Genomic DNA, 23,075 nt, shown 5'->3' on the forward strand with positions numbered 1-23,075 from the left:
GCTAAATAGGAGTTTTTAAGCCACGTAGAGAGTCATGAATAGCACTTTACTCCCATACTGGCTGGGGTTGGCTTACAGCTTTTTAGTTCTAGAGCATAAATATTTAATATGGCCCAGATTTTCCAGAACTGTCCTGATTTCAAGTATTTTGTCCCATCAGACCATATATCTAGTGATGGATCCAGTGCGAAGTGGACCATGGTGTATCTACAAGATTTAGCCTGACCCTAGGAAGTCTTGCCTCAACCTGGACATTTATTCCAGGGTTTCTGATTGTTTTTCTTTTCTTTCGTGTCTGTGTTGGGGGTGAAGGGGGTATGATTACAATCATCTCTGGAGATGAGAGGCACAGCATTACTCATTTCATACTTTTCAACCAAGATAATTGAAATTTGTCTTTTATCCCAATATCTGCCCATTAGAATCACCTGGGGAGCTTCCCCCCAAATTTTATTATGAAAAATTTTACACATAACAAAAAGTTAAAAAATTATACAGTGAATATAGTACATGTATTTAGGTTGTACAATTAACATTTTTCCAGATTTGCTTTATCACATATCTGTCCCAATTATCCATTCATCTATCCATTCATCAGCCCATCTTATTTCTTTGTTCCACATTTCACAGTAAGTTGCAAGCATCAGTATACTTCACCCCTAAACACTTCTGGCAGGCACGTCATTAACTAGAGTTCAATATGGGTTTCTTTCTTTCTTCCGAGGTGAAATCTACATACAGTGAAAAACACAAAGCTCAAGTACACATTCTATAAGGTTTGACAGACAAGCACACCAATGTAAAACGACCCCCTCTCAACATTTAGAACATTGCTGTCACCCCATGTGTTCTCTCATGCTGCCTCTGCACTAGCTCCCTACCCCTCCTCCCACCCCCCACTTACAGAAGCAACATCCCTCTGATTTTTTCCACTATAGATTAACTTTTCCTAGGGCACCTGCGTGGCTCAGTTGGTTAAGCATCCAACTCTTGGTTTCGGCTCAGGTCATGACCTCACGGTTCATGGGTTCGAACCCCATGTCAGGTTCTGCGCTGACAGTGAGGAGCCTGCTTGAGATTCTCTCTCCTTCTCTCTCTGCCCTTTTCACATGTGCAGGTGCATGCTCTCTCTCTCTCTCTCTCTCTCTCTCTCTCTCAAAATAAATAAATAAACATTAAAAAATAGATTAATTTTTCCTGTTCCTAGAACTTCATATAAATGGAACCACTCAGACCATACTCTTGTGTAAGGGTTTTTTTGTCATCTAGCATAGCATTTTTGAGATTCATCCATTTTGTTGCCAATATCAATTGTTTGTTCCATTTTATTGCTGAGTAGTATTCCACAGTATGGATATACCACAATTTTTTAGCTAGTATCAAGCTGCTAGCAACATGTTTGTGCGAGTCTTTTCAGACTTTTTTTTTTTTTTGAGAGAGAGAGAGAGAGTACACACACATGGTCAAGTGAGGGAGCTTCAGAGGGAGAGAGAGAGAGAGAGAGAGAGAGAGAGAGAGAGAGAGAGAGAATTTTAAGCAGGCTCCATGCCCAGTTTGGAGCTGGATATGGGGTTCAGTCTCACAACTGGGAGGTCATGACATGAGCCGTAATCAAGAGTCCGACACTCAACCAACTGAGCCAGCCAGGCGCTCCATGTACATATGTTTTTATTTTGCTTGAACAAATTCCTACAAATGGAGGTAGATGTATATTTAGTTATAAGAAACTCCCAGACCATTTTCCAAAGTGCTGTGCTATTCCTGGGGAGCTCTTTAAAAACACTGCCTCCACCCTAACCCCCCGAAATTCTTAATTAATTAATTGGTCTGGAGTGGGACGCAGGCATGCGTATCTCTGACATGCTTCTCTGGTGGTTCAAATGTACAGCACAAGGTACAAGCCACTGAAGGTTTAGCAGTTAATGCCAGATGATAGGTACCTTTGGGTACCTATAATAAATGCAAAAAAAATCAATTTCTTATTTTTATTTTGAAAGGTGGCTTCCTGTTGCTGACCTCTTTTTTTTTCCTTTATTTAAAAAAATTTTTTTTTAATTTTTTTTTAACGTTTATTTATTTTTGAGACAGAGAGAGACAGAGCATGAACGGTGGAGGGTCAGAGAGAGAGGGAGACACAGAATCTGAAACAAGCTCCAGGCTCTGAGCAGTCAGCACAGAGCCCGACGCAGGGCTCGAACTCACAGACCGCAAGATCATGACCTGAGCTGGAGTCGGCCGCTTAACCGACTGAGCCACCCAGGCACCCCTAAAAAAAATGTTTTAATGTTTATTTATTTTTGACAGAGAGTGAGACAGAGCGTGAGCGGGGGAGGGCCAGAGAGAGGGAGACACAGAATCGGAAGCAGGCTCCAGGCTCCGAACCATCAGCACAGAGCCCGACACGGAGCTCAAACCACGAACCATGAACCATGAGATCATGACCTGAGCCGAAGTCGGACACCCAACTGACTGAGCCCCCCAGGCACCCCTCCCTTTATTTTTATTGCTATAAAGACGTGGGCATGATATAGGATGATCTGGACATTGCAGTGCAGACTTCAGAGTAAAAATATCTGCTTTTTAACCCTAGCTTTGCCACTTTGTAACTGTAGAGCTTGAGCAAGTCAGTCATCAGTTTCCTCTTCTGCAAAATGGGGTTTATCGTATGTATTCCAAGGTAATCATAAAGGTGTCGGACTCAAAGAATTTTCTGAAATTCACTATAGACCAGAGTGGGAAGAGTGTTTTCCAACCCTCCAGATGAGTTAAGATTCCTTAACTCTGCCTTTCAGAACAAAGGCAGGTTTGACAATTTTGTGGTTTTGTTTTTGTTTCGTTTTGGGGTTTGTTTGGTTTTGGTTTGGGTTTTTTGGGTTTTTATTTTTTGTTTTTTGTTGTTGTTGTTGTTTTTTGGTTCTATAATAAATATGGCTCTGGATGGTAAGGCTGTGAATGTCAGACGTTGGAGAGCTGTCACTACTTTCCTGTAATGATCAGAACATAATCATCTCTGTCTTACAAACATGTAAAAGCCACAAGTAATGAAATAGGGGTTCTGAACTGGTTTTCTATCCTGATGGTAACTTAGGCTGATCCTTCTATGCACTGTCCCTGTGTAGCCAACAACACCTTCCCAAGACTGCTGGCTAGAGTTCGTATTCAGAGAACAGTGAGGAGCTATCCAGCAGCTGAGGTCACAGTCTTTTCTTGCCTTCATGCTGGATTACTGAGCATTGGAGTCAACAACAACAAAACAAACTACTGAAATCTGATTCCTACCATCTGAAGCCTGGGCCATTCTCTCAGAGGAGACAGGCCTGGACACTCTGTCTTCTGAATCCACTTTTCATTGTTCCAATCCAGATCTGAGTGAGCTAGCACCTGGACCTTACAGAAAGTCGGTATGCGTGGCTCCAGGCAGTGTTTTATATCAAATGCTCAGTGCTTGCTGGGAAAACAAGAACGACAGAAATATCTCTTTAAGGGGTCTTATGAGTGGTGTGGCTTCTCTCATTGTTCAACCATTTGAATGAGGATTTGCTGGTTGGCATCAGGAAGAATGCAGTGGTAAACAATGGATTTTCTCATATAAGATAGGCCAGCATGGGCATAGACAAGACTCTTAAATCAGGCTAGAAGTGCCACATTTTAGCTCCTTTTTGAACAAGAAGGCTGTGGAGGATTCTCCTTCATGTCCTCCCCAGACAACTACTAAGAATGCGGTGTTCCTTGCCTTCCCGGGAAGGTAGGGTTTGCAGAGGTTGCTCTGGGCTGCACTTATCAGTACAGAAATCCAGGGTGAGGGATGGTGGCTAATGAGCCTCTTTTCAACTTTTCGGCCTCCCTACGTGTCTATCTGTGGAACCTGCATGCTTTTGTTAGGGGGTACAAGGCAGAGGCAACGAGGGAAAGAGATCAGATGGCCGGCTATCCGAGGCATGTGCCTGTCTTCAATAGCCCCCTTTTGGGTTGGTTTTATTCTGTAATGCGTCCCCTGAGAAGACAGACTAAGCAGCCTGGGTTACCCTGCAATTTCTCCAAACTATTTGCATGAAATACTGCAGGCAAAAAGCCCAGCCCCTGATTGGCTGTTGCTAGGTAACAACATAATCATCAGGAAATTAGGCTGTCCTTTTTTTTTCCCCCAACCCAGAGTATGTGTGTGATTGCAGCGTTGTGCAGGAAGAGAGAGGGAGTGAAACAAAGAGAGATAAATGGGATGGTCTTGAAGGCGGGGACACCACAGCCACAAACCTGCATCCCACGGTAGGACAATCTGCTTTGGGTTGGGCTCTTTACTCAGTCAAGCCAATATTGGTACCTTTTCTTTTTTTATAAGAATGACAAAGGTAGCAGGTTCTGCAGACAGCAGGAACAGAAGCTATGGAAGCAACTTTGACATTTGAAGTGATTTTTAGAAGCAGGATGTAGTGCTTAATATATGAGAAGGACTCCAAGTGAGGATGAATAAATGAATGTGTCTACAGAACGTGTGTAGGCAGATAAGAATCCATTAGCATGGCTATAGAGTGCCTGCGAGGAACAGAGCGTGAGAATGCGCATGTGAATGAGGCGTGTGACAGAAAAAACAAGCATGCTTTACAATGTGGAAGGAAGGCCCCTAAACTGGAGTTCAGAATTGTGTCTGCTAAAACTCTACCAGTGTTTACGCATGTGGTCCTTCTGTTATTCAGCCGGGCAGTCCTCAGCCTACCTCTCCGCCTGGTTAAACTTGGCAAGTGGATGAAGAGTAATATAAAGAGAGCAAATCTGTGTGTGTGTGTGTGTGTGTGTGTGTGTGTGTGTGTGTGCGCGCACGTGTGTACACACAGGTGTGTGTGCATGTGCATTTGTGTGTGTGCACGTGCACTGAAGCACCTAGTTCATTTTCAAGGTTGTATCCTAGCATAACAGCATGTGGCCCCCTGACAAGTATACAGCTACACCTGGACACTTCCCCTGGGTAATAAATATATGTGGAGACCATGAGGGCTTTCCTTTCCCTCCCTGCTAACCCCAGATGGCTTTCCCACCCCTAACCTCCCTTATCTTGTCCTCCTTTTGAGTTCCCTAGCAATGACCCTGCCCTTACACTAGACCCCCAGTTGCCATACTGCGTACTTCGTTGGCTTGCTACAACCCGGGCAAACTAATTGCCTTTTGCCATTCATTGTCTCCCAGATTAATGACTCCTCCTGTGTCTGGTTGCCCATAGCCTCCTCTGAGATTCCTCTGCGTACTCTCTGACCTGTCTTTCCCTTCTATCCCTTCCTCAGCCCAGCTTCTCTGGGCTCCACATCTGACTTTTTAGAAGTCATTGAATCTAAATGCTAAAACAGAAGCACTGTCTTTTTTTTTTTTTTTTTTTTTTTTTGGCCTGATCAAAGGAGGTAGTCCCTGGAATAATGCAGACAGGACCATTTTGTAGCAGTGGTAAAAATACACAAAGTTATCAGGAGCAAGACAGAATGTATGCCAATAACTAAGATTCACAAGGGAATATACTCCCAACCTCACGGGCCCCACAATGACTTGCTGCCTCCAGTGGGTGAGCCTAATGAGACTCCAGGCTCCTGCTCTGGCAGAAAAAAGCTCTTAACCCAATTTACAGCGGCTTGAAGCTCCTCTCTGAGTACATGCACTAGATGGAATGAGGCCGGTGCTCTGCAGAGCAGCCACGCCCCGTATGCAGATATAACAGATATTCTTCAAGACGGTTGTTTTCAGAGTGTGGTCCCTGGACCAGCAGCCCCCGAAACCTCGGGTGGGGCCCAGCAATCTGTTTTCCAAACCCTCCAGGTGATTCTCACGTATGCCAAAGTTTGAGAATCACTATGGACCTGAAAACTTGCACTTTTCATAAGTTCCCAGGTGATACTGACCATTCTTTGAAAACCTCTGCTATAAAAATAGAAACCGGGGTAATGTATAATTGTCCTTCCTTCCACCTCACTAGTCCCCTCCCTATTGTCACAGTCTCAATCAAACCCATCCTTAAAACTTATCCCAAATGAAACTTCTAACTGATTCCACCAAAGGTGATCACCTTACACCTTATTACATGTTTTGGGATTGGCAAACTAGGGCCCACAGGCTAAATCCAACCCACAACCTGTTTATGTAAGGTCCCAGAGATAAGAATGGCTTTTACATTTTTAAATGGTGGGGGGTGGGGGTGGGTAGGGTGATGGTTGAGGATCAAATAAGAATATGCAACAGAGCCTATATGTGATCTGCAAAGCCTGAACTATTTACTATCTGGCCTTGTACAGAAAAAGTTTGCCTACTCCAGTTATATTATTTATTTATGTGATTTTCTTATTTCTCCTCTGAAACTGTTAACTCTTTAAGAAGAGTCAATATCTGAATCCTCTTTGTATTCCATTCAGTACCAAGCACATAATGGTTGTTCAAAAAACATGGGAAGAACGGATAGATGGACTGTGGTTGGGTGAGCTATTTGGGTGGTTAATTAGCGCTCTGGAAATCCAAAAGAGATCAACTTTCCTGCTTAGCCACTCTGTGGCTTCCCCATCCATAAAGTAAGAACAATGGTTTCCACCATCTTGAGTAGATGAGGAAAATCCAGAAGTTCATACTAATGGAATTTATTCCTTTCATTAGTAACCAGAATGATGAAAACCATTTAGAAGCCATCCTGCAGCTTGACAAACAACGTTCACATTTAGAACATTCATAAATAACATTCGTAAATGGAAGAGTTTAAAAATAAGTAAAAAGCTTAAAGTTGCGGTTGTATTTCTGGCATCCAGTAAAAGATTTTCATGGAATCATGTGCCGGCAGTGTTAAAAGAGATCGGGGAGGCAAGGCTTCGCGCATCACACCTGCCGTGTGTTTGCTCCGCCTCTGCCTGCGCGGCTCCACCCACTGGAAACTCGCTTCACAAAGCCGCCCACACGGTGCCTTCTCACAACTCCGGTTGTTAGCACGTGCTTTTCTCTGTTGAGTTGAAATCTCCCTCCTGACAACGTCCCCTCTGTAGTCCTACTCCTGTCTGTTCTAGCTATCAGAATTAGCTACCTACGTTTCATAAATCTGCGAAGAGAAGTAGTGTACAGTTATATTTGGCTGGAAAGAGTGGAAGATCAAGGGGGATCTACCACATTTAGGTCATTTTCCCCTACAAACAGGGACAAAACAGGTTGGAAATAGAAGAAGCTGAAAGCCAACAGGTATGCTAAGGGAGGAAAAGCAAATGTATAGGTAGAAAATGGAAGCGAGCATAACATTCCAAATACAACAGGAAGCAAAAGGCTGGTGGTCACAGGAGATCATAGTCTGACCACAGACGTGCAGTATGTTTCTGCTGGAGAGGAATGTTAATAGCAATTAGAGGCCATTATTTGGGACAAATGAGGGAAAGAAGGCCCCAGAGCTGGGCCCTGGGGACTCCGGGATTGCTTTGTGATTCCAAAGCTCTGAAACAGCTGCCAGGACAAGTTGCTAGGGCAGAAGCAGAGCAAGAGAAAGCCTCTTAGGAATGGCTGAGGCTTCTAAATGGTGGGCTGGGCCACAGTAGTGAGGGCCCAGGGAGGGGACTGTCCCAGGGAGGACGAGGACAGGAGGAGGAGCGGAGAAAGGAAGCTTAAATCTCCAATTGTATGCCTGTGGACAATATAATGTAGTCAATATTAACCCCAACACCTTACGAACTGATAAATCAATCATTGCATGAAACATAGCTCTAAGAAGAATGTTTATTGATCACTTACTTTCTGGATTTCTAAAGCACTTTTACTGCACAGAACTTGGTGTCTTGTGGGGAATTTATTAATCTGGCGATAACAGTCACTAACTAGCTTCCAGTCTCTTGCTTCCCCCTCCCTTCCCAGCCCACATCTGTACATGAGCGCACGTGCATGAACGCCCCTCTCCCACATGCACGTACACACTGTGTTTAAGTCTACCCTGCTTATCACTTACTTCCCCTGTAGGTGGGCTGTTTTTCTTGTTTTTCTTTTCTTAAGAAGAAAATTCCTAAGATTTGAAAACAGGGCTTTACGGACCCTGGGGAAAAGCTGATGATCAAGCCTGGACTAAAAGTATGTGCAGTAATTGCAAAGGATTAAAAACCCCAAATTTTTAGTCTTCCTGCTCCACTTTTTCACGGCATTCACCTTTTACTGGGACCCACTTAATAGCTTTATGGTCTCAGGTGAGTTATTGCTCAGAGCCTGCTTCCTCGTTGGGACCCACCACTCTAAAACAAGGTGCAAGGACCAGGCAAAGACAGGCTGATAATTATTAAATGCCTATTCCATGCTGCACACTGTGCTGGCTGCTTCGCTTGCAATTTCTTATTTACTTTCCCCACTACTTGCAGATGAGGAAACGGAGGCCCAGGGAGGCGAAGTAACCTAAGAATTCCCAACAAGGGCAGAGTCAGGAATCAGAACAGTGTTCTCTGAATACAAAGCTCCTCCTCTTTCTTCTGAATCTTGCTGCCTCCCTGGCACCCCTCCTGTCTCCTGGTGGGCAATCAGGAAAGGGAGGTGTCCTTCGTCCCTTCTCTCCAAAGGACCTTGTGGCGGTTATTTTTGTTTGGTCTCACTTTTCAATTAAATAGTTAAAGACGATTTTGTAAACACTGCTAACAGGACCAGCTGTACATGAAGGTAGGATAACCCGAGAATACTTCTGAATGGGAAAGGCCTACAAATATTAGACACGCCCCAGTGACTACTCCACACGCGATTTCCGGGCTACAAGGCAGACTCCCAGAGAGTCAGAGTTGACAGGTTTGCCATGGAGTGACCTCCCGGCTTGCGACGGTGCTTGCAAGATGGTCTGTCAGACAGAAGGAAATAGGAGCCAAGGCACTTCATAAGAACCCACTGGCCCAGACTGGCCTAGACTGGAGTCAACACAAGTAATTCTGCCTCTTGGGCGGGGACTTGCAGCCCTGGCTTCAGATCCTACACCTGCCATTTGCCAATGCCGCGGCCTCAGATAAGCTGCTGGACCTCTCTGAACCTCGATTTTCTTGTGGGAAAAATGAGGAAATAATCCCTGTGTTATAGGGTCGCTGTGAGGAATACATGAGACAAAGCCCTGTCCCTGAGCAATAAATGGCAAGAATTCTCATTTCCCAGGACCAGTCCTAAGACCACTGGCTCCTAATGGGTAAAAGATCACTTACGTACAGAACAAAAGCCTTCGTAACAGACTAACAGGCAGTCTATCTCTTCATAATCTATCAAAGTCCATAAAGCCCCATTCCGGAAACCCCTCTAGGGGCTATAAAGAGAAACTCTAAGGAGGGAGGCTACACTCTTGGAATACATTCTGGGGGGAACATGCCCAGGTGAGAGCAGGAAACCAGGACACCCAGTATAGTCTCCACTTTTCCAAGGCACTCTCAACTAGTGTTCCTAGAAGTAAGCAAACCCCTACCCCCAAATGCCACACAACACTGTGGAGGCACAGTTTAGCCAGTAACAGGCAGCATTTGAGGTGGAGGGAAAGGACGTGGACATCATGTGTGATGGCTAGCTAGGAAGTTAAAGCAATGGAGGCCTTAAGGCTAGGCACCACCTGAACAGAATCATTGGATCCAACTTTGTGTATGTATTTGTCTTTTGAGCAACCAGTAGAATAGCATTTCTATTTAAGCCCTGGAATCAAAGTTCTTACTGAAGAACCCTTAACAGTGTCAATAATAATGAAAATGTCGATGGTGATGATGATGATGGCAGCTACCATTTATTGTTTGTTAAGTACAAGGCATGGTTCCAACTGTTTACATGGATTAACTCACCCAATACAGCAACCTGCAAGATGGCATTATTGTTCCAGTTTATAATTGAGCCTGAAGCCTTAGGTCCTGTAATTTGCTCAATCACACAACTAGGAAGCTGAAGTTCTTGGGCATCACAGTATAGAGGCTGACTTTCTTTCCATCTTATGTTCATAAGGAGCCTTCTAGAAAAGCTACCCTTAAAAAAAAAGAGAGACATGGGGCGCCTGGGTGGCTCATGGTTGGTTCATGGTTGGTAAGGTGACCGACTTCAGCTCAGGTCATGATCTCACTGTCCGTGAGTTCGAGCCCAGGCTGGAAAGAGCCTGCATTGGGCTCTGTGCTGACAGCTTGGAGCCTGGAGCCTGCTTCAGATTCTGTGTCTCCCTCACTTTCTGTCCCCCCACGCCCCACTCATGCTTGTGCTCTCTCTCTCTCTCTCTCTGTCTCTCTCAAAAATGAATAAACATTAGAAACAATTTTTTCTAAAAAGAGACAAAAATTTAGACAGGTAAAATGGACCATGGTTCTTTTAAAGAGAGATTTTTAAGTGTAACTATGATCTGTGACCAATGATGAGAAATAACTTATGGGATCCTCACAATTTGAGGTAAAAGGAATTGTTCTCCAAATCCCAAATTGGCTTCGCAACCTTGCCGGTTGACACATGCTTACTGTTTGCTAAATATTGCCCTCAGTGCTGTACGGACACTCGATTTAATCCATATAACCGCCCCATAGGGATATATGATCTCATTTTACTGGTAAGGAAATTCAGGCCCAAAAGATGACACAATTTGCTCCAGAATACACAGCTAGTGTGTGGCCTGGTTGGAACTTGAACCCACGTCTTCCTAACAAAAAAAGGTCCTATGCTGTTAACCAATATGCTATAGGTACCTTGTCAGCCATGTGGCTGATGTGTAAATATGACCTTGCCACCGAACGGGCATCCTGTAAACTACAGCCTGTGGACTAAACCCAGCCCACCACCGTATTTGGTAACTAGTGTTTTATTGGCACACGGCCACACACCACTTATGACTTGTCTGCGGCTGCTTTTGCGGGAGCAGAACCGAGTAGTCGTGGCGGAGACCGTATGCCTGCAAAGCCTAAAATACTTGCTATCTGGTCCTTTTCAGAAAGGACCAATCCCTGCCATAGGAGATGCAGGCATGAAGATGCCCCGTCTTAGAACAATGGGACTAAAGCTGCCTGGGTCTAGACACACTCATGCTTGTGCCTCAGTCCCATCTGCACCTGCATAACATGGCTTACCCATACGTTCCTTCCAAGAGAAATCAAATCATTCTTTTTCCTCTTCACATGCTTCAACCAAGGAGCATCAGCTTGTTACAGAAACTCTTTTTTTTTTAATGTTTATTTATTTCAAGAGAGAGAGAGAGCACGCGCGCACGTGTGGGGTAGGGGCAGAGAGGTGGGGGACAGAGGATCTGAAGCAGGCTCTGCGCTGACAGCAGAGAGCCTGATGGAGGGCTCGAACTCATGACCCACGAGATCCTGACGCGAGCCGAAGTCAGAAGCTTAACCAACTAAACCACCCAGGCACCCCCAGAAACTCCTGATACAGTCTGGTTTCTATAAGTTATGAAGAAAACAATGAGGTTTCAAAAAAAGTCTATTTAAATTTATGTGGCTCTGTTTCACAATGAAATCATTCTATTTTGATTGCTTGGGCTATGTGATCCATTTTAATTTCTCATCCTTCATTTCTGTCTTTGTTAGCAGCCATTTATTTACTTTGGTTTCTAGAGACACTGAAGGAGGCCACATGCGGAGGATTGGGGAGAGAGAGGGAACTTTTTGAGATTTGAGCTGAATCCATTTGGACTGCTTCCAATGTATCAGTAGCCTCAGACAGCTGCCAGAGGCATAATGAGACTGGTGTAAATCAGGATACTTATGTTAATGCAGCAGCTCAGAGGTATAAGGCGGTCTCCCCCAGGTCCCCTAAGTCTAGAGAGCCTGAACACTTTGCTATTATTGACTTAGACCTCGGTCAGAGAAGCAACTATAGAGAGGCAGAGCCAGAGCAAAGGAACACCATCACCCCCTCAGCCGGCCTTTCAGACTCTGTACACAAGCCACTATAGGAATAATAATACCAGCAGCCTTTGTGGGGCAGACTAGACCTCTCATTTCCTGTCAGTCTCCGATTCCATTAGGAAAAGCTCCCACCCCACTTTACCCCAAGGGCTTTAGGGTCAGGATTTGGAGAGCTCTGTTTTTAGTATCTTTCTCCTCCACTTCCCTCGAAACTCTGCCACAGCTGTAATCCGCAGCAAATGGATTTCCCTGACCCTGGGGACAAAGGCCTAGTGTTCCCTAGACTTGGTGGCTCCTGGCAGGGCAGAACCATCAGTATTTCTCCAGCTGCTGGTCTCAGGCCCTGTGGGCGGCGGAGACCTGTAATAAGATCACTATCCAAGCCTAGTCCGTTTGGCATGTCATTCAAAGCGGCCCCTTGCGGTCGGGAGAGGAGAACTGACTAAAGTAGGAATCACAGCCTTCAGAGCTTGGGCTCACCTAAAACCACACAGTGAGCTGGAACCCAAAGCAAAACAGACTTCCGGTTCTGGATATTGGTCATCAATCAGACTTGGCTGTGGTTCACAGTGGGTGTCCATAAGGATGGTGGCCTTGGGGAAGAAATAAGGAACTAGTTAGAAGGAGGAGAAGGGAGGAAATCAGAGTAGGAATTAAACGGAAATTGAATAGGGGTGTAGAAGGTGCTGAAAGCTTAGATGCTATGAAAGTTTAAAGGTTCAGATTTTCTAATATGAGGCCTCAGGGTTGGGGGCATATAATGAGAGTCCACAGATCCCTTATTGCGACTCCAGATGCCTCGTTTGCATCCCACAGACCAGAGCTTTGAGGCAGAGAGAAGTCAGGAGTGGGTAAACACTGAAAGCTTGGGTTCAAAAAGAGGAACTCTATTAGAAAAAGTGGGAATGCTAACATATCGGTCCACGCTTTCTAATTCCACTGTTTCTCTCCGACACGAGTTCCCTTCTACCAGGAGACCATTGAGAAAGTGACATATGGCAAGACCCTAGCTTCTGATTTCTCCTCAGGGTCAAACTCCAACCCTCTGATTGAGTAAATCCCCACCACCACGAGTCTAATAGGTTTCTGGGTGTTCCTTCCTTGTCCATGCTACTGGAGGAGAGTCAAAGGAGCCATAACTCCTTGAGTGAGCCACTTCCCTGAAAACTGGGCTTCAGTTTTTACATAGCAAAAACAAGGGAGATTATGGTCGTGTCTGATTTCTTAAACTGGTTGGTGGGTACATGTGCATATTATCTTTTATGTATGTATTAGAGAGGGACGGATTATTTTGTAAATATAAAACATGTAATAGACATAAATAATCAAGAGTTTAAATTCAGTGATCTCAGTTCCTTTCTACTTCTGAAAGTCTAGTATGCTCTGAGAGGGGCTTTGCCCAATGCCACTGAATAATGGCCCAAGGTGAGACTATAGGCAGAGTCTCAGAGGTGTAATGGGAAGAGCTCAGGCCCAGTTTTGAATCCTAGTTCAGTGATGACCTTAGATAAGTTACTTAGATACGTTCCTCACTGACAAAATTGGGAGAATAAAACCTACACCATAAGGGAGGTCATGAGTATATGTAAAGCATCGCTTGGGGCGCCTGGGTAGCTCAGTCAGTTAAGCATCCGATTCTTGATCTCGACTCAGGTCATGATGTCACAGTTCATGAGATCGAGCCCAACATCGGGCTCCATGCTGTCAGTGCAAAGCCTGCTTGGGATTCTCTCTCCCTCTCTCTCTGTCCCTCCCCCTCTCATGCCCATGTTCTCTCTCTCTCTCTCTCTCTCTCTCTCAGAAAATAAAAAATAAACTTAAAAGATATAAAGCATTTCTTATATTGCTGACATGTAGTAGGTGCTCAATAAATAACCATAGTAGTATGGACACTCTTGGTGGCAGGTGCAGAAATTAAATCACCAGTGGTGTATGTTTTAAACTAGTTTGGGAGAATTCTTTGAATGCAGTAGAAATTAAGCTGAGCTTTCAAATGAGAAGTAGGACCAAGTGTGGTGCCTTTCAAAGAGTTCTATTTAACATTTATTGAATGAAACATCAGGTCTATATGGGAAAATATGATATGACCCCTGTTCTCCAGGAGTTCAGAGTGCAGTGGGGAAGACAGACACAAAAGCAAATCACTTTCTTGCAATACTACATTATGAGTGCTAGGAAAGAGGTAAGCACACAAAGTGTTGTGGGGAAGCCATCCAACTGGATGGCTTAATGGAAGATGTCAGGACCTAGATCGAAGGAAGCAAGAGAAGTGTTGCTTTGAGGTTGCATTGAGTGAGCGTTTCACAGGGGAGACTCAAGTTGTTTTGAAGATCAAGTTGGTTAATTGCAAAATGGAAGAGAGGCATTTCGGGGGAAGGGAATAGCATGAGTAAAACTACATTAGTAAACAGGGAACAAGGCATCCAAACCTTCAAGTTGTTTGGCATATGCTGGGTGAGAGTGTAGTGTGGAAAAAGGGTGGGAAATGAGGCCAGGGAGGCAGGCAGGGTCAATTCGTGGAGGGTTGATCTGCCATACTCAGAAGCTTGCTGGGGAAGTCGTGTGGGCCCAAGAACAGAAGTGACTCAACAAATGGTGCAGGGACAACAGGAATGTCCACATGCAAAAGAATGAAGTTGGGAAAACCAGTTTGGTGGTTCCTCAAAAAGCTACACATAGAATTGCCATATGGTCCAGCAATTCCATTCCTACATAATTCCCAAAAGCGTTGAAACAGGGATTCAAACATCAATGTTCATAGCAGTGTTGTTCACAGTAGCCAAAATGTGGAAACCACCCAAGTGTCCATGAACAGATGAATGGAGAAAATGTGTTTACATATAACGGAATTCAGCCAGAAAAGGACACACACTACAACAGGGATGAACCTTGAAAACGTTGTGCTACATGAAATAAGCCAGACGCAAAAGGACAAACGTTGTATGATTCCACTTACATGAGATATCTAGACTAGACCAATTCATAGACACAGAAAGTAGATTAGAGGTTACCAGGAGCTGGGCAGGGGGAAGAGGAGAATGAGGAGTTCCTGCTAAAATACTGACAGAGTTTCTGTTTGGGGTGGTAAGAAGTTCTGGCGGTAGATGGTGCCAATGACTTCCCAACATAGTGAATGGCAAATTTGATGTCATGTGTTTTTTACCACGGCTTAAAAAATGAAAACGAAATAATGTTGTGCCCTTACCTCATGCTATATACAAAAGTTAACTCAAAATGGATCGAAGGCCTACATTAAGAACTACAACTATAAAACCCTTTGAAGAAAATTTAGGCGTAAATCTCCATAACTTTGGATTAGGCCGTGGTTTCTTAGATATGGCAGCCACCAAGAAATAAATGAATGAATGAATGAATGAATGAATGAATGAATGAATGAATGAATAAATGGGACTTCATCAAAATTAAAGAACAGAAGAAATCCTGAGCACGTTGTATTTGGTGAAAGAGAGCAGAGCCCCCAGACAAGAGCAGTAGACTCACATCATGGAAAACAGGCATAGCTCTTTTCTTCTTCACATGCACCGTGTTTTTTTTTTTTACAAATCGAAGGTTTGTGGAAACCCTGTGTCAAGGAGGTGTATTGGCGCCATTTTTCCAACAGCATTTGCTCACCTTGTGTCTCTCTGTCACATTTCGATAATTCTTGCGGTATTCCGAATGTTTTCATTATTATATTTGAACGACTGCAACCTCACGATAAAACTTTAACAGATGAAGAATTGATTCTTGTGGATGAGCAAAGAACGCGGTTTCTTGAAATGGAATCTCCTCCTGGTAAAGATGCCGTGAAGATTGTTGAAATGACAGCAAAGACTTGAGAATAGTACATAAACGGAGTTGATAAAGCAGCAGCAGGGTTTAAGAGTCCTGAACTCCAATTTTGAAAGCAGTTCTACTGTGGGTAAAATGCCATCAAACAGCATCGCATACTACAGAGAAATGGTTTGTGAAAGGAAGAGCCAATTGATGGCAGCAAATTTCATCGTAGTCTTATCTTAAGAAATTGCCCCAGCCACTCCAGCCTTCAGCAACCACCATCCTGACCAGGCAGCAGCCATAGACATTGAGGCGGGACCTGCCATCAGCAAAAAAGATTACAGCTCATTGAAAGCTCAGATGATGATTAGCATTTTTTAGCAATAAAGTATTGAAAACTAAAAAGGGTTTTTTTTTAAGTTTTATTTTTTTATTAAAAAAATTTTTTTTAATGTTTATGTTTGAGAGAGAGAGAGACAGTGTGAGCAGGGAGGGGCAGAGAGAGAGGGAGACAGAATCTGAAGCAGGCTCCAGGCTCTGAGCTGTCAACGCAGAGCCTGACTCAGGGCTCGAACTCATGAACCATGAAATCATGACCTGAGCCAAAGTCGGATGCTTAACCGACTGAGCCACCCAGGCGCCCCACATTAAAAAAAAAAATTTTTTTATGTTTATTTTTGAGAGCGAGAGCAAGCCAGGAAGGGGCAGAGGGAGAAGGAGACAGAGGATCCGAAGCAGGCTCAGCATTGACAGCAGAGAGCCCGATACAGGGCCTGAATCCACAAACTTTGAGATCATGACTCGAGCTGAAGTTGGACGCTTCACTGACTAAGCCGCCCAGACACCCCTCAGTTTTTTTTAAGTTTATTTATTTATTTTGAGACACAGAAAGAGCACACATGAGCGAGTGTGAGCAGGGGAGGGACAGAGAGAGAGGGAGAGAGAGATCCCAATCAGGCTCCGTGCTGACATAAACCATGAGATCATGACCTGAGCCGAAATCGAAAGTCAGACTTTTAACTGACTGAGCCACCCAGGCGCCCAGCAATAAAGTATTTTTTAAGTAAGGTATATACATTATGTTCTTAGACGTACTGCTATTGCATACTTAATAGACACCTGTAGGGCATAAATATAACTTTTATGTGCACTGGGAAAACAAAAAAGTTCATCCCACTCCCTTTATTGTGCTATTCTTTGCATTGTGGTAGCCTGGAACCAAACCCACCATGTCTCTGAGGCATGCCTGTATAAGGTTAGAAAGTGAAATGGGGCCGAGAGATTAACTCACACACATACACCACCACCACCCCACCAGGGTGCCCAATTTTGCAGGTTAGCAAACTAAGAGAGAAAGACTGCCTTGCCCAACACCATACAATGGCAACAGTGGGCAGGTTCCCAAAGCTGGCAGTAACCAACTTCTAATTCCATGCTCTGTCTCCTTTAGTACATTGCCTCTCCTAGGAGAACCGAGCCACTGGAGAAAGTCCAGAGGGATGGGCTGGGCACTGTCCATCTCACAGTCATGACTGTTTATCCAGCAGCAGCGTAGGTCTGGGCTTCATAAAGCCTGAAGTAAACCCTCCTCCGCTGTCCATCTATCCCACTGCACACATACCTTGCGCCTCACTCTTCTGAACACTAGCAAATATTGTCCCCATCACTCATTTGGAACTCGGCATACGGTAGCTAATAATATTTTTATCTTTGAATATGTATCTCCTGCCATATCTCTACCTAGCAGAGCTGCTTAGTCCAGAGTTAGTGGACAGGCTTCAAAAGATTCGTTAAGCTCTGCAATTGTAAGCACATTTTTGTGTTTGTGCATTTTTTTTGTTTCTGGGGCAAAAGGCCTTAGGGTTCACCATTTCTGATATGCCTACAAAAGTGAAAACCTTAAAGTGAGGATCCACATCTTCTACCTCTTTTCTATCCCCGGTCCTTAGCAAGAGCACCCTGAATGTGGTAGATGTTCAGTAAATGTTCAGATTTGGGGGGAATTAGGAATTTGTTGATCGCAGAAGGTTCTAGAAGTGACTGAGTAGAAGGGGGGATAGGGCAGCTTTATGCTGTGAAAGCGAGAAAGTGTGGGTTCTGGCAGCTCAACTGTCACTTCTCCTTTTAAGTGTTCCCTCATCTCCTAGGCAGTCTGTCCTTCCCTCCTCTGCTTTGCGTGAGTGAGTGAGAGAGAGCCAAAGAGGGAGCATACACTTGAAAGATAGCAGTAGCTATCAAAAGCCTGAGCTAGAACAGGGAGTGCCAGCCAGAGAGATGGAGGGAGAGGGCGGGTACACGCACTATCTAGAGCACGCCTTGAATGAAGGCAAGAGAATTTGCTGGATCAGGACGGGGTGGGGTGGGGGAGGGGAGGCTGTAGATCCTCAGACAGGAAGACCATGAGAAAGAAGAGAGAGAACTAGAGCACTGGAGGCAAGACAGGCAGCGGCAGAGTGAGGGCAGTCATGGGCAGGACAGGTGAGTGGGGTCAGGACACTGTTGGGAGAGAGCAGAGGTCAGGAACAGGGAGAGAGAGCTCATTACAGTAAAGCAGAGCAACCACTCAGGATCGATGGGACCTGGGTAAGTGAGAGAGGAGGGGGAGGGGGAGACGCATGCACACGTTCCACATTGTCAGAGAGAAAGAGTCAAGAGCCAAAGCACAATCCGGGTGAGTGTGATCCTCCCCAGGGAGGAGGATGGGGCCAGCACCAGGAAGCACAGATATGACAGAGGATAGGGACAGGGGGGCAGGAACAAGAATGGGAAAACCGAAAAGCCAGGGGTTGGGGACAAAAATTAATGAGACAGAAAAGGCCAGGTGGAGGCGATGGGGGCAGAAGCCAAGAATGCAAGAATGAAGAGAGAAGGGAAAGGCTTGTTTAGCAGCAGAAGGAAGGAGACAGGCAGGCAAGAGAGTTCAGGAAGCACGTTGTGTCTGTGTCCCCATGTTGCTAAGTCTCCCTCCCCAGCATGGGGAGCAGTTGCTGTCCTCCCCTGTGCAGTGTTTCCATACAGGAGTGTCTTTAGAATTTTGTCCTGTTTTATTTCTCAACAAGGATCGAGTACACTCTGTGCACGAGATCTGCCCTAGCTGCTGCAAAAGGAAGACAAAATAGAGCTGAGGCTTGATCATTTGGGATGTGTAGATTACCCTATCCTTAATTTGCTGTGGCTGCTGCCATCTTCTCAGTTTATGTTTTATGGTTATGAGTTCTTCCACTGAGACCTCCTAGAGCGGAATGCAAGTAGGAACTGAAACCCAATTCTGGTCAACGCTTTGGGAAAGGGAGGTGAGGCATCTAACTAAAAGAAGACTTTGGGATTCTATGGGATCTTCCATGTTTGAACAGAACTCTGATTTGTGGGTAGTGATCCTTGAAATTTCAAGTGAGCCTCATCTCTACAACTAGTTTGTCAGTTTCCGCAAGATCAGAATTATCCCTTCTACTCCTTTCTATGCAGCCTACCTGTCCCTCCTTAGAACATAAGATGGGGGGGGAAGCTGAGCAGAGCACTGGAAATACTTGTTGACTCTGCGGTTTCAGTGATTCCCTCATTGTTGTTTTCATTATAAGAATCCTTGACAAGTGATGGCCATAATGAGGCCCAGAACTGAGTGTAGCTCTGGACAAAGGGAACTCATGGACAAGGGCCCTGCCCTGTGCACTAAATACAGACATGCAGGGGCACCGGGGTGGCTTAGTCAGTTAAGCATCCAACTCTCGGTTTCGGCTCAGGTCATGATCTCACAGTTTTGTGAGTTTGAGCCCCGTGTCGGGCTCTGTACTGACAATGTGGAGCCTGCTTGGGATTATCTTTCTCCCTCTCTCTCTGCTCCTACCCCGTTCACGCTGTCTCTGTTTCTCTAATAAATAAATAAACTTAAAAAAAGAAAAGAAAAGACATACAAACATTAGGGAAAATCACTGCTCAAGGACCCAGGTCCTGAGTGCTGTTTGCAGGTTGCTGTCCTGCCTTGGAAGCCACAGGCCTCCGAACTTCAACTTGCTGACTGCCAACTGGGAGTGGCCTGGATTTCCTTACCCCCACATCCCTGCCTTTTAGCCTTCACCCCCACTTTGTTCAGCTCACTGTGAAACCCACCCAGTCAGAAGTTGACAGCCTCCAAACTGAGCGGCCCTGGGAAGAAGACAACAGGACATTAATGACAATTTTAGTTTTTTGTACTAATCAATGCTCTTGTTAGTGTGAAAAATCATATTATTTCTTCCATTTATGAAACTGGCATACTCTGCAAGCAGAGAATTCAGTGTTTGTGATGGGATGATGAGTGTTGTTTTTAGATACAGGAAAGAATAGGCAGAAGGAAAAGTTCATATATAGAAATGAGAATTTTAGGAATAGCATGAAAGAAGAAAGAGGGGAACTCGACCGCAGATCTGGGTCTGCCTTCCCCACCACCCCTCCTTCCCTCCGAGCCCCCATCTCCCAACACATGCTTCAAGGGGATGTGTAGATTTCCCGTTCTGAATCCAGATCACAGGGTGGTCCCTGAGGGAATTTCTGGCACTCTTTAGTGACTGGAATAGAAGGTTCCAGGAGGCTGTGCCAGTTCCACCTTGGAAGGGGACTGCTCTATTGGAACCGGACTGGGGACAGTTTTAATAACCACAACAACAGCCAATGTTGTGGAGCATGGAGTATTTGCCTGACACTCTACTAAGCACTTTGTGTCATTATTTTACTTTGTCCTCCTAACCAATTCGTGTATTCTTACATCTGACAGATTGAGACAGAAGGTTGGAGAAGTGTGATTTGCCAGCGTTTCCCTTCGAGTAAGCGGCAGAGCCAGGACTCAAACCCAAGTCTTTCCGGTCCCAAGGCCTGCAGTTTTAACCACACTGCCTAATGTAGTGCCATGCTCAGCGTTAGATCAGAGAGCACTCACTAAATACTTCATCAAGAAAACAGAGACTCCAAACACACTGGCAGCTCTTCTGGCCTTGAAAGACAAAACCAAATAAACACTTCAGCTTATTTTATTGCCTCCTGATCCGTCTCTTTCTCCCTCTGTTCTCTCCAGACCTTTAATCCCATTTCTTCCACTGATCGGCTATACACATACAGACAGATAATAAGCACTGTGCTGCTCAGTTTCTCCATCCCAAAGGTGAAGAGGTAGATGGGGGGAGGGGGGCCGGGGACGGGGTGAGAGATGACCCCTAAGATGACCGCCAGGAAGGCCATTGTAGGAAATCTACCTCTGTGCAGATTTCAGCCCCTCCAGCAGAAGGAGGGAGTGCCAGGTCATACACTTCAGAACCAGGCAGATCCAATTTCAAATCTCACCTGGTGAACCACACCTGGCCGTGTCCTTCCGCGGGCAGGCGTGTCTCAGGCCTCATCACCCTGGGCTGATGGAAAGCCGGTGAGTATGTGTGTGACCTATAGGAAGCATCTGGTTGACATTTCACTTCTGCCTCTTTGCTCCCAGCATCCGCCTGCTCTTCTGCCCTCGGAGCTCACTGACCGTGCCAGCCCGCAGGCCATGGAGAATGAGCTGCCAGTCCCCCATACGTCCAGCAGTGCCAGTGTCGCCAGCAGTGCCAGCAGCGGCTGCAGCAGTGGCAGCAGTGGTGGGAGTGGCCGCCCTGCTGGGCCCCAGATTTCTGTGTACAGCGGCATTCCTGACCGGCAGACCGTGCAGGTAAGATTCCGGCTGATCTAGAGATTGTATTCCTCGATCATGTTGGGGTTAGCTGGGAGGACGTGTTGACATGGTCTGGAGAATAAATGGGCATGGGAAGTAGAGTGGGCATCGGGGAGTGTGTTCAGGGATATATGTTGAGGCACAGTTAGAGGAGATGTGACGTGAGATGGGTCCAATCAAGGAGCTTTGGGGAGAGTGGGAGAACTTCTCAGACCTGGAAAATCCCTGTCTCACCTGGTGATTCAGATCCCAGAGTGCTATTTGGGATGATAGGCAGGTGAAAGTGTAAAGGGGGTGTGGGGGTGGGGACAAGTAAAAATAACAAGCAGGAGAAATGATTGGGAGCTGCTCAGCCACAACCTCGACCCACTATCTGAAGGACCGTCGCCCCGTAACAAAACTTAAGTGTCTGCGAGGACAAAAAGGAACCCCAAGGAAATCTCCCTAAAGCAGCAGTTTGCAAAGTGTCTCCCGGGTGATGTGTGCCACAAGGCCTCCCGGGTGATGACACATGGCTCCAAACACAGTCGTGCCCACGCATCGCCATCTGCTTTGGTACCCGCGCTGCGAGGATCGCGGCAGGCCTATCTTCTCCTCCAGCTGAAAATGGTTATCAAGCACACTTCCATGGTCGAGAAGACTGAGGCTCAGAGAAGGTAGTAACTCGTCCGGGTCAAGACAAAAAACAGCACAGTGTTTGAGGTTCCCAGATAAGACAGACGGAAAAGAGCGTGTGCAGCTGACAAGTGTTTACTCCAAGTAACTTTGCTCATCCAGCATGGATGTACCAGACCAGTGACCTCATCCTGCCTTGGCCCTGGGCACAGATTAGAGAGTGGAGGAGGGGCCGCAGCAGACTGTGAGAGCATCTGAAGACACCATCAGAGACTCTGGAATCTTTCCTCTCCCAGTTACCTGCCTCCCACGGAATAAAAGCACATTTCCCACACCCATCCTTGCCGCCCCCCACACTAGCCTCCTCCTGGCCCCTCCGATCACGAGTGTTTGAGAACAGTTCCCAGCATCCCACGTCGGGACGTGCCATCCTCCCAGCCCTCATCCCATCCCCGGGTACAAGGAATATGGGGTTTCTGCTCCGGCAGATGGAATCACCCGCGGTCGTGTTGCGTACCCAAGCCAAACCGTTCAGGGTCCCTGCCATTTCCACTCCCTGACACCAACCCTCTGGTGAGGAAGAGCCACAGTATCTCTCCGCTGCTGCTGCTGCCTGGACTGCGGGGGGTCCAGGAGATCAGGAGTCCAAGGAAAATAGAGAGGCATAGGTGAAAGGGAGAAGAGGAAGGAATTCTGGGAGAGGACAAGGAATAAACAGAACTGAGGGGAGAGAATGCTGAAGGAGAGTGGGACCTGAAGAGTTGAGATGGGGTGGGGGAAATCAGGAGACCCCAGAGCCCATGAAGAATCCGCGATTATCAGCCTGGTTTTACAGTACCCCAAATCTGAGCCCACGAATGGTTTTGTCCTAGAGCCACCGACCCTAAAATCCACGCTGAGCCAGAGAGAGCCAGAGTGGATGCTTGCCAGTTGGGGGCAGGAGCCAGGGTTGGGGGAAGCCCCATGGCCAGGGAGTTAGCAGAGTTAAGGGTAGCAAGAGGGCCGAAGCCTGGCCAGGACCCTCGTGGAGCATCAGGCAGCAAGAGATGGCAGGAGGGTGACCAGGTAAGGAGGAAGGAGGAGAAATGTCCCTGGGGCTTAGGAGAAGAAGACAGAAGATCTCAGGGCTGGAGGAAAGACATTCCCTTTTCTCTGTTCCTGGGGGTGAGGGGAGGCTTTGGGGG

General features: G+C 46.0%; 1 protein-coding gene across 4 annotated transcripts in view; it reads left to right on the forward strand.

Moving 5' to 3' along the window:
• Positions 1-23,075, forward strand: part of PHC2 (polyhomeotic homolog 2) — a 114,689-nt gene that overhangs the window by 40,207 nt on the left and 51,407 nt on the right. For all 4 annotated transcript variants that reach the window (XM_060621985.3, XM_078452087.2, XM_078452088.2 and 1 more), the window contains exon 2: positions 21,061-21,273. In XM_060621985.3, the coding sequence (XP_060477968.1) occupies positions 21,115-21,273 (159 nt within the window). In that variant the 5' untranslated portion in view covers positions 21,061-21,114. The remainder of the gene's footprint in view (positions 1-21,060; positions 21,274-23,075) is intronic.

The sequence above is a fragment of the Panthera onca genome, chromosome C1, assembly GCF_046562875.1.
Source record: "Panthera onca isolate mPanOnc1 chromosome C1, mPanOnc1 haplotype 2, whole genome shotgun sequence".
NCBI lineage: Eukaryota > Metazoa > Chordata > Mammalia > Carnivora > Felidae > Panthera > Panthera onca.